The 12500-nt window shown below is 43.0% G+C and overlaps 1 protein-coding gene across 1 annotated transcript in view; it reads left to right on the top strand.

The window, feature by feature from the left end:
• bean1 (brain expressed, associated with NEDD4, 1) overlaps nt 1–12500 on the top strand; it is a 29840-nt gene that overhangs the window by 13145 nt on the left and 4195 nt on the right. Inside the window, exons 3-4 of the mRNA XM_062401002.1 lie at nt 9397–9603; nt 10148–10286. Coding sequence (XP_062256986.1) covers nt 9397–9603; nt 10148–10286 — 346 coding nt within the window. The remainder of the gene's footprint in view (nt 1–9396; nt 9604–10147; nt 10287–12500) is intronic.

Below are 12500 nucleotides of genomic sequence, written 5' to 3'. Positions count from 1 at the left end.
CCGTCTGTGTGCAGGAGGAAATCAATATGCTGATGCGGCTGTTACATCATCTCTGACACAGGGGTGGACGTCGAGTCTTGACCTTCCAGAATATCCATCCAGCAACTCACAGGTCCAATCAGGGCACTAAGGGAAAAGAATTACCTGTTTTAATTAGATATCATTTTAATGTTATTGTTGTTTTATTGTGGAGAAATACTGGCTTAAGCAGAAACTCCCATTTCCCCCATGTTTTCCATGAGGTGAAGGGCGGGCGGGGGGGGCGACAATGTTGTGTTGTGACTTGTTGTGAGGTGACAGGAAAATAGTCCCAACACATCTGAGCTTCACACTCTGCGCTGAAAAAAAGTCACAGCTTATTTCCTAAATTTCACCAGATGGCCTCAGTGGACAACGTCAAGTGTGTGCATGTATGGATACCCACAGCGTGTGTGTGTGTGTGTGTGTGTTTGCGTGCGTGTGTGTGGTGTCTGCAGCGTCCACGTCTTGATTGACCAATCATAGCTGGATTCAAAGCGCTGCCGGACCATTTGCAGTTGAATCTTCGAGGCTTCATTCCTTTCATTTGATTTCCACGTCTGTTGCGCTTTGACCAATCACAAGTCGATCTGCGGCGTTTATTGAGCAATCGAGACGGATTTCGAGGATCACCGGCCAATCACAGGTGGATATACTGCAGTCATTGCTGGGATTTATATCCAGTTTGTGGACTGCGCCACAGAGATGAGAGTTTGTTTGGTTCTATATTGAAAAATGGAGAATCTTTTTTTTTTATTTATACGGTTTGTTTCTGTATCACTGCGTTGACACCATGTTGAAACCCTTCAGGCCTCGATGAACCTGTGAATTAAAACACTCTGTTCCTTCTGCCTGTCAAACCAACAGCTGAAAGACGAGTTTAACATCATCTTACTATATGAACCAACAGGGGTCAAATCTTAATGAAGGTTTTCAGTCTTGGGAAATGTTTCTCTTCAGCATCAGCGTCAGATTCCAGATTATAAATCCACAACACACTCATATTGTAGGTAAAATCTTACTTTTATTCTTTTGTCTCTTGAATGAGGAGATGAATCAAAACATGTTGTTTCCCGCAACATGAAAATGTTTTGTGTACCCCAAATTTGAACAAACAATTTCCAAACTTCTGTTTTAGGTGTAGAAAGCTCAGAGCAGTTTGGTCGGCAGACGGAAACATCCACCTTAAATGTTGTAGTATGGATGTAACCTGAATGAAGAATGCAGAATCTAATCATAAATTATCACTTAAGTTTATTAAAGGTTCAGTGTGTAAGATTTAGGTGAAATCTATTTGCAGAAAATGAATATAAAATAATCCCACTGATGTTTTAACTAGTGTTTTTCATCAAAATTGTACGAATTGTTGTTTTATTTAACCTAGAATGAGCCTTTATGTTTGAATACTTTATCTTGAAATACTTTATATTTAAATATGGAGTGGCTCCTCTCTACGGAGAATTATGTTTTTTACAGTAGCTTAAACTAGACAAACTAAATCTGAAGCTACCACAGGTTGTGTTTCCTGTTTGGAAGAGGGTGGTAGATAACACAACCACAATGATGTCATGCGATAAAATGACAGTGAACTGAAAACCTAATTCCTCTGAATCCTAATTCCTGCATGTCACACGCTGTAATCAGAATTAGGTCTGATTGACAGGTCGGATGTTTACTGGAGATAAACGAAGAGAGGCCGGTCGGTGGGAACGAGTGAGAGAAAGAGGTGTATATAAACGACAGGAAGGCAGAATGTGGGCCAGCAGGTTGTGATAATCTGTCTCTCTGCCATCCATCCCACATGGGAGAGAGAGAGAGAGAGAGAGAGAGAGAGAGAGAGAGAGAGGAGAGAGAGAGAGAGAGAGATTAAGGGGATGTTGAATTCTGACCCATATTCACACACTGATGTTTTGTGACCCACATACAACCTCATCTAAAAGACACATCCTAATTTACCAGTGGTACGTGTGTGAGTGTTGTGTTGCATTAGGAAGTCGTGTGATGAAGTGAGGTCGGGTTCACCTACTTAGCAGACGGAGGTTTTACTGTCACGTGATTCTCGTTTATTCCCTCCCACAGAGTCCAGGTCATTTCGGGTCTGTGTTTGTTGTTGTTGTTGTTGTTCTTCTTCTTCTTCTTCTTTGTTCGGTTTATTCGCGGTTGGCAACTGACATCAAGGTGCATCAGTGCCATCTGTGTCGGTGCAATGTTCCTGGAGGTCCTGTGATACCAGGTGGACGCATGGAGAGGACGGAGCGACTTACATCTACTTGTGCTGCATCTTTGCATTATTTCAGTTATGGATTTTAAAGTTCCATACCTAATCACTCCTGTCTGTCTCTGCACCTGCTCTTATGAACCTGTGTTAAATTATTTCAGTCTCTGTGCTCCAAACTATCCTTCATCTTCATCTTTGTGGTTAAATCATATCTCTTTGCAGTCGCTTTATGTTCTTTTGGTTATTACATTTGACTTTGTGGCAGCTTTTGGTCTCTCTCTTTGGTCACTTTGTGTCTCTTTGTGTGTCTCTTTGTGTGTCTCTTTGCGGTCGCTTTGTATGTGATAACTGTCCTTCAACATCAAATACCACCTTTCATTTAAATAAACAGCACAGTGGTTTTTTCCGCCTGCAGTCAGCAAAGTGTGTGACTCATCCCGACCTCGTACTGACTCGATTTATACCACTGCACCTGTCAGTCATCTTGATGCGTTGTCAACCTTGAAACAGCAACAGGCCTGAGGAGAGGGGATTCAGTGTGTGTGTGTGTGTGTGTGTGTGTGTGTGTGTTTATACAGATTCTACAGTACTCGCAGGAAAAGAAGAAATCAGAGAACACATCTGCTTCTCAAGAATTTGACTTCTGTCACTTTTGTTTTACTTTGTTTTTTCAGTATTATTGTGTTGTTGCTGCTCACAGTGAATGAGCCTTTACACAGGGGAGAGTAACTTAATACAATCTCACTGTATTCATGCCTTGTATTTAGATCTTAAATTAGTAATGAATATGCTATTGGTTAAAGCTTTGACCGAATTTGAGCTGCACGTGAAGCATTTGCTTTCAACACTAAGTAATTGTTATATTGGACCCTGTGGGGGAGCAGCTCCGGCCACCAGGGGGGGTAGACAGCGTGATGGCGTTAGCTGATGACTCCCAAGGTCCAAGCAGAGAGCACTGCCACGAGGTCACACACACCAGGAGCCATGATGACTATAATTTATGTTTCTGTTTTGAGTTTCATAAATCATGTTAGAAGTGAATGGCTGCTGTGGAGGGGGGGGGGGGGCATGACACGGTCCCCTTGTTTGTACAGAATGGAAATGAACCGAAGGTGAAGGTTCCCCAATCTGGAAGTGTTTGACCAATCACAACAGAGTGAACCAGCTACCTAATTAGAGCTGGCTGGGCTTTATCGGGAGGGGGGGGGGGGCTTAAAGAGACAGGAGCTAAAATCAATGGCTGAGACAGAGGCTGAAAAGAGGAGCAGCAGCAATCGGACACTATGAGAACAGTGATGTCAATCATTTTAAGTAATAACACTATTTAGAAATATGACCCTTGATATGAGCAGAATAAAAAGCACTGCTCTAAACTCCTGCCGTGACATCTTTACATAACAAGAAGACATTTCATTTTTGGAGCGAGGGATTTTATTCTTCTGACTTCAGGTCCTCCTCTTTCTCTCTTTCATCCTCTCCTCCTCCTCCTCTTCCTGCTTCAGTGGTTATTCAACCTGATTGTTTAATGGCCAGTCCCACAGCACTGAAGCCCCCCCCCCCGGCGTCTGTTCAATACGACAACAGGGAATAACAGAGCAGAGAGACAGGAGGGATGTGCATGTGAAGCCTGAAACATGCTTCTGCGACTGCGTCTGCGTCTTTTCACGCCGCTGTGGCGCAAGACTCGTTTTCATTCATGCTTCCCCAACCGTTGCGCGTCTTACAAAGCAATTCCGCGCCAGAACACTAGGCGGAGTAATGCTTTTTGTCGAGACGACCTTAGAGACGCCTTCTTTCTTCTTCGTCGATTGTTTATTTACATAGCCACTGCGGCTCCTCGTAGCCTTTTTCTGGCGGACAAATCCGCCAGTCAGTGACAGGTTATACAAGTGATCATACTATCGGATATCTTCTGCCAAGTGCTCTTCTATTTGGTCCATATTCGTTCTTCTAAATCTTCCGTGATTTCTGCCGGTATTATGGGGCATGAAACCGGAAATGCAGCTCCAGAAGGGATGTGGAGCAGACCAATCACAGCCTTGCGGGCTGAGTGAGCTTGCGGAGCTTTGCCGTAAATTTTAGAAAAGGGGGTCGACACCCGTCAGCACGTAAGGAGGGATACATAAGCACGTAAGGGACCCGGAAGGGCTCTTGCGCTTACGGGCCCGTGAAAACGCAGAAGCATGTTTCAGGCTTGAGAAGGAGGCGGGGTTTTCCAGCACGATGCACAAGTGAAGAGATCAGATCTGTCACTTTCTGTCACAGGCACAATGACATCTGCAAGTGAAGATGCAACATCACTTTGATACCTGAGCTTAAGTGTTGATACTAAAACATCTTAGTTAATTTGAGACGCAGCACAAACAGGAAGCAGGAATCATCCTCCTCATTTCAGTGTGAAGCATCGTGCTCGTGCAGAAGCTGCTCACCTCCCGATTCCCTATGCTCGGTTTTTTCCTCATGTTTCACATTAGTCTTTCTGAAGGCGATATTTTTAGCACCAGGTCCGCTCACGTGTCGGCAAAGGAGGCACAGCATTGTTTCTGCAAGCAGTGGAATATCTGTGGCATCCCCGGAGGTTCGTGGACTGGAGGTCATCCCGCTGCTGAGGCTGAGCACTCGCTAGAGAAAAATATATATGTGCATGTAGGGAACTGAGGGTATTTTCTCACGGACGCACTCGGATCAAGGCTTTAAATATTCTGTCGCGTTGAGCTGTCATTTGATAACTTGTTGGCAACTTGCAAAAGAAAATAAGAAAAGTAAGAGAAAACTTCTCTCGTCTTGGGACATGCTGCAGGTTCACATCTCGATAAGTATCTAATATAAAAATCCCCAATGCAATGTTGTCATGCTTCAATAACGACATCGGCTGAGAGGTTAATTCGTGGCTGATGTGCTAGTTGAGGCTAATCCAGCTGCAGGTCGGGGGTGCAGTCGCTGTGTGAGGAGGTTCTTCAGCCTGTGGTGATAAACAGTGAGAAGCTGTCGTGAATCAGGAGAGAGAGAGTAGAGCCAGGTCCCAGCGGTGCCCTCACACGTCCCCATATGAAAACTCTTTAGTGCAACACATTAAATCATCTCACATCCGTCAAACCATCGACCAAACTACAGATGATGCTCGGTGCCAGTTTGGGATGAAGAGACGAATCAGTTTGATTCATGTCCTTCTGATCAGAGTTCTGGGATTCTTGAGACTCCAGGACCGAGGCCTTGATTCAAAAGGAATCCAATTAACCAATTAAAGAGCAAAGTAAGATGCTGAGAGGAAACATTTTTCTCCATGTAAAATGAGAAGATGCTGGTTTGTTAACATCTTGCTGAGGAATGATCTCCTGCAAATGATCACAAGGACAAAGGCAGGGAAAACTGCTGGAAAATATTTCAAAATAAAACAGGAAATGGACGACTCACTCGTCCAAAACACAAGAAAAACAAGGAAGAACAGAAATCGACATTTTCTTTCACGGTTCACTGGATCTCAGAGCTCAGAGTCTATTGTGTATTTACCCTGCAGCCTGTTTGGTGGAGAGTGTGGGCAGTTCAGTTCCCTGTCGTCCCGTATATCGAACATCCTGCCACGAGCTCTTTCTGCCCCGATGTACAGTCGTCCATGCCTATGGTATATTTCATATTGAAGAGAAGGTGGCTGTAACTCATAAAGACAAGCTGTCAGATGGAATCAGAGTGGCTGCCTGATGCTGCTGTATAATGAATGCAGCTAATGCACAAAGTGATGCAGCGAATGCAGCAGCAGTCAATATCACAGGCTCTTAACCTTTACAGCTTGTGACACCCAAAAATAAATGACTGGAATAACACACCGACACACACAGACACACACAGCACCTCCGTGTTGACCTTTAGCACCAAGTGAGTGACCCTAAATGCTGCAGAAATAAAACACACGTAACTGTTTGAATCTTGTGGCTGATCAGTGTTTTACTCCTCCTCACAAACTGCTCCTGTAGAATCCCCGGAGCTTTCTGCTCCCACACTTTCCTTCAAGGTGCTTTGTTTTCTTCTCATCACATTAGCTTCAGTTTATTTTGTGTGATTAGTTAAGTCGTCTCTGAGGGGAAAACGCTGCCAGCAGACCACCACCAGTAGCTCTGCCTCCAAACCTCTACTCCATGGTGATGTGGGACTACACACCCACATGTGCATGGGATATAATTTGTGAAGTGTCTCGGTTTAGTTGATGTCGGGCCCCTCGGGTCCCTTAAGCCCCCCCCCCCCCCCCCCCCCCCCAATGTCCCTAGAAACGCATGTGCAGTGATCTGATGATTCCTCGTCACATCTGTCAGCTGAGAGGGAAGCAGAGACGTTTGTAAAAAAGCTGATTCAGAAACGTGAACCTCTCGCTCATTATGAAAAGACGGTGGATATGTGTCGGGTCAACACGGAGCTGAGGGCTGGTGTCAGCAGCAGGTTTATGAACTGCTCTGTTGTATCGCACCAGAGTCTATAGTGTGTGGAGGGGGGGGGGGGGGGGGGGGGTAGCATATTCACCAGTAAGCCTTAGTGACAAGCTGTCACAGTGAATTACCACTGGGGCTGTTTCATTATATATGAACATACAGTTAACCATATATACACTCTCACCCACAGCGATGATCGAGTGTTGTATAGAGGAGGACGTGTGTTCCTCATGCAACAGACATGAGCACTGCTGAAGTGCCTCTGAGCAAGAAGGAATCACAACCGATGTAGAAATTCATGAAACCGTTTGTGAAATACAGAGATGAATAACTACAGAAAATTTACAAGTAATAAATTAAAAAGACAATAGACATCTATAGGTAAATAATATCCAGGTTTGTCAGAAGCCAAACGTGAAAATAAAATAAAAAGGTTATTCTTTGAGACCATACGTGAAAGTGAAATGAACGAATATTTAATACTTTAAAACACAAAAGTATTATTCACATCAATTCTGATGGGAATCAAACCAGAGACTCCTGCCATTCCCACCCCGACCAGTCAGCTGTCCAGTTGCCTCAGGGTTTACCTACGTTACATAATGAATGTTTACAAGGGACAATTTCATTAAGGCAAATGAATATTTACGACGTTTTACGACTCACAATGACTAAAGATTTATAGGTTTCTTGTTAATCTGCTTCTCTCTTCGTTTTCACTGATTTATTTTATGGGATGGGCGTGAAGAGGTAATATTTTTACACTCTGAAACTTTCATGCAGACACACACACATTTCCCTCTGCAGCTTGGTCCAGTCCCAGAGGGGTTTTGAAATGTAACACGATCACTTTATAGACACTTTCTCTCTCCCTCTCTCTCGCTCTCTCTCTTTCTCTCTCTCTCTCTCTTTCTTCTTCCATCCATCAAATTATCGTGTGGTCGTTCCTCTCCTCTCTCTCTCTCTTTCCTAAATCCTCCTCTTCACGTTGAAGTTGAGAGAGCAAACAGGAGAGGACCGATCATTTCTACAATAACAATGCATCCCCTGCAGTGTGTGTAGCGGAAATTATAGGTTTAGCAGAATATACAAATATATAAAAGTAGTAAATTAATCCAAATTATCAATCGAAATTAGCATTAGTATCCCTCCAAATATTTTAACTGCACTGGTTTACAACCAAATTATATATATTTTAAACTTCATATAAAGTTCTGTAAAGCAACCTCACCAATTCTTACTCTTGTATAATATCAACCACAAAGTTTTGTTTAATCCCTTCTTATTTAAATCTGCATATTAAGGACAGAAAACCTAAAAGATTATCCGGATGTTTTTACCATGAATGGAGGTAAAAGAGTCCACATCTGTCTTTGTTTTCAGTTAAATGTCCATTATGAGACACTTCAATATATTTAACTGTGTCTTTTTAAGTCTCTTGACAAACTGCATGATTTACAGTTGTGTAGTTCTGACCCAGACACAATCTGCCTCCTTTGTTTCTTCTCTTTTTTCTCCTCCTGTCTTTTCACCTCACTGAATATTAGCAAGAAGGAGAAACAATCAAGATTTCTCGATGATGTACACTCACAATATCTTTTTCATTTCACTCTTTGCACTCCGCTATCGCTCACTTCTCATCTCTCTCCTCCCTGAACGTCTGCGTCTGTAATTCTGTTGTCTACAGTAACTTGGTTTCACACAGATTCCCGAGAAGAGGGAAATGTTCTCTCACTCCAAACGGCTCCCAGCAGACCTCCCTCCTCGCTCTGTGACGCTCGCTTCTCTCGTCCGCGCCCTCTCCCTCTGCTAACACCATTTCCTCTTCATTTCACTTCTCATCTCTTCCTCATAAACTCCATTTCCCTCGTTCTCTCCAAAGAGAACTCACAAGGAGATCTATTATTGTTTAGATTTAAATTCACATAAACGGTCTTTGTAAATACGGGACAAAGAAACACACAATCGCTCACACACACTCTGTATAACTCAGTAGTAACACACCTCTCAAACCTCTCAATTCACTGAAAGAGAAAAAATGAACAAATGCGCTCAGATGTGTTGTGAACGCACAAACACAGATTCAGAGCGACAACGACACAGGGATGAGGAGGTCGGTCCGAGCAAACAGACAGATGAGACTTTAAACAGAAGAGGAGAGGAGCAGGATCGTTCTGTAATCTAATGATGAGGACGGCTGAGAGAGCGAGAGCGAGTGTGTGTGTGTGTGTGTGTGTCCGCTGTAGCTCTAATTATCTGTCACACACTGAAATGGAATGAGTCCTCAGGGAGAGAGAGCTGGGATGATGGGGAGAGGGCAGAAGAAGGAGGGAGTAAGATGTGAACAGGTTAAGAGAAAGACCTCATGGTGCACTATCGCCACTGGGAGCTCTGACAATCTTTGTAGATATGATAAACAAAAGTGTTTTAATATGTTTCATTGATTTCTTTTCAGTTTAAGCTTCTCCAGCAAGTGAAAAAGTTGTGATAAACCTGACAATTAATAACAAGAAGATGAATAAAGTTTAATGAAAAGTTAAACAGACAGATTTGTTCCTCAGTAGTTGGTGGAGACCAAAAACGAGCTGCAAAGAGATGAATGGACTTAAATTAAAGTCGCCAAATTGTTCTTTATCAGTGTTTCTTTCCTCTTATAGTTGTTTTATGAATGTAAAAGTCACAAATGAATATGAATGACTGAATATGAGCCGAATTTGTCTCCACCCCCCTCCCCTGCAGTGAGCTCCAACCAGAGCCATGGGGAGTACCCAGACTGCCGCGGGAGTGAGAGGGAGTCGGGAGGGGAGGCGTCTCTCCTGGTGTCTCCGCTGGTGGTGGCGGGGATCGTTATAGGTCTGGTCCTCTTCCTCTCCTGCATCACCATCATCGTCGGCAGCCTGCGCAAAGACAGCCGCCTCCGCAACCCTCACCTGCAAGCTAGCTACGGTGAGTCTGGAGCTGCACGCTGTCGGGTTGGTCAACAAGTCACTGACTAATCCACCCATAAACTGAGTTACTCATTAGTAACAAGGGGAAATTAGTCTTTTAATGCATAGTCAGCATTTCTTTCATGAGGCACAAGAAAACTGGAAGTTTGTGCATCATTCAGACACCATAAAGTTTATATATACACAAAGATGTACACAAAGTTATGTTAGTTTCTAATGAGGTTTTGTTCAAGCTTCCTTGGAATTATTATTCAAAAGGTAGAATGTATTTTTAAAGTGAACTTTCTTGTTGCTCAGGTTTTCCTGAATTTGACCTCAACAAAACCTTCCTGCATTAAACCTGCTTCTGAAGTCTTCCGCAGGTTTTCAGTTTCCTCAGAGAAAGTAGATATTTGAAAGAACAAAGCTTATAATAAACTTTAAATGCTTCCAGGACTTAATATGTATTAAAAAGAAACCAAACAAATAAAAATAACTACCTGACAACAGACAACATGCATCCCACGTCCCCAGGTGATTATGGTCTGTCTCTGTTTCTGCAGGACCAGATGGTTTCTCTTACGGAGGTTCGGTGGGAGAACTGAGGTCGACCTGCTTGGAGGACTTTCCTCCTGGTTTGGACTTTGACTCGTACAGAGAGACGCTGTCGCAGGTCAACATTTACCCGGACTCACCTCCACGGTAAGAACACCTCTGGATCTGGAGCTGCTGGTGGTTTCACAGATTTATTCAGGAATCATAAATGAAGGTTTTGACAGACATCTATTCACCCTCTTGTTGAGGGTTCATATAGTTTTGATTACTTTTTTCAAACAAATACACTTTTACCTTCTTCACAGTAGCTGAGTTTTTTTCTACAACTTTCTTTCTTTTGCATTTTACTGTATTTTTGGAGCCAAACATGTTTTTAGAATAAAATTGCATCTTTTCATCACCCACCACATGCTTCAGTGTGTTGGTAAAATAAGTCAATGAAGTAAAATGTCAAATATTAAAATATAAGTGACAGTTCAGTCCGAGTCCCCCACTGTTCTCTGTGCATGTGGTTGGAAATTTCATTCGTTTGAGAGCAGCGGCACGTTTGATGCCCTTTGTGTGTGTGTTTGTGTGTGTGTGTTTGTGTGTGTGTGTGTGTGTGTGTGTGTGTTTGTACGTTGGAGGAAGCGAGAGAGAGAGAATGAGAGAAAGAAAGCACTTGCTAAAGGCCAATGTCATGGTGTTTTTGATCTAAATGTCAACTGGTCTAATTGGCAACTTTAATAATTCACATGCTTCCCTTCACCTGCAGTGTGTGTGTGTGTGTGTGTGTGTGTGTGTGTCTGTGTGTTGTGTGTACATGCTTCAGTCTTTTCCTTGTTTTTATCATATAAAAACTTCACCTTAATGGATTGACCTTAGGTTGGATCTTATCTTTTCACACTTTGAACTCAACATGATGGTTTTAAGATGTTTTGGTAATTAGAGCATCCACTGATTCAATCAGGGTATTTTTAACCCTTCGTAAATTCACATTTTAAACCTTTCTTATATCGATGAACCCCAATAGTCCCCCTGGATAAATTAAAGGTTTATGTAATGACCATTATTCTAAATTAAACCTAGTTCCTGAGAAGTTGTTCCCCTCCCCTGTTACGGCAGATGGCTCCAACTGCTGTGGTGGGTTTGAGCTTCAGCCACGGGAACGAGTTCAGTCAGAGACAGTGAGCAAACGTACGAGTTGATTCATTTGTATTCAGAGTGACTCAGTTTAACACCAAACACTTTCAGCAGGTTTAAGTTGTGCTCTCACAGACGGATGAACAAAAGCTTCTAAATGCTCTAAAGTCAGATTTCCAACTGAAATGCTAAGGAAATTTTGATTATTTTCTGAAAATAAATTGTGAGTTAATATTTGTTTTAATCCACAACTGCAGTGTGAATGTTGAGATGTGTACTTTCCTGTCCAGCTCAATTAACCCATTGCAGAAGAAGAGGACGTTCAACCTGAAATATTTTACAAACCAGGAGGGAAACTAGAAAGTCAACATTATTTCTTAAGAAATTTGGACCTGGGGACTTCATCTAGTTTTATATATAGTCTAAGAGCATAACTGCCAACAGGATGATTGCTTTTCTTGTTCTTGGTTCATATTATTGTAGTTTAAATTTTCTGAGGTCTCAGCGGATTTGTGTGTTTTAGAAATCTGGATTCATCTTGATTCCCAGTGTGTCACACAGTCCTTGCAGATTTCTGGTGAAACATTTATCATGTTGAATGTGAGGATGAGGGTCTGTGATCTGTGATCTGGGGACGAACCCAAAGCTCCGTCATCTCCTCGCTGCTCGGTGCTTAGGGGCCAGGAAGATGTTCCCATCTGCGATCACAGCCCCCACCTGACTTCTGATGAATCCATGAATCAACATGCTGATGAGCAGACACACAATCACACTGTTGGTTCCCAGCAGTAAAAACAAGAGCTTGGATCTGTAAACAGCATTACGACAAGGAGAGAGGAGGAATAAGAAAAGAAAAGGAAAGGAAAGAAGGAGATGAGGTGAGGGACGGGGGGACGGAGGGGAGCTAGCGATCTACGTCAGAGCTCTGGCAGGAAACCACAATGTTCTGGACCGGCTGTGTGAGTCTTTGGCCCGGAGTGTGGGACGGAGTCCAACACAAACACACACACTCACATACGGGCCCACAATATATACATACAAATCACCTATTGTGTTTAACATAATGCTGGCGAGGGGTTCGGTGTCCTGTCGTCGACCATCCTGCAGAGTGTGTGTATGTGTGTGTGTGGTGTGTGTCTATACGTGTGTATAAACGTGTGTTTGTGTGTGTGGGCCACAGATGGTTGAGGGAAACTCAGAGAACTCAGATCAACAACTCACCTACTGAGACTGTGAATG

Source organism: Platichthys flesus, chromosome 12, assembly GCF_949316205.1.
Source record: "Platichthys flesus chromosome 12, fPlaFle2.1, whole genome shotgun sequence".
NCBI lineage: Eukaryota > Metazoa > Chordata > Actinopteri > Pleuronectiformes > Pleuronectidae > Platichthys > Platichthys flesus.
This window is presented reverse-complemented; position numbering and strand designations above follow the sequence as displayed.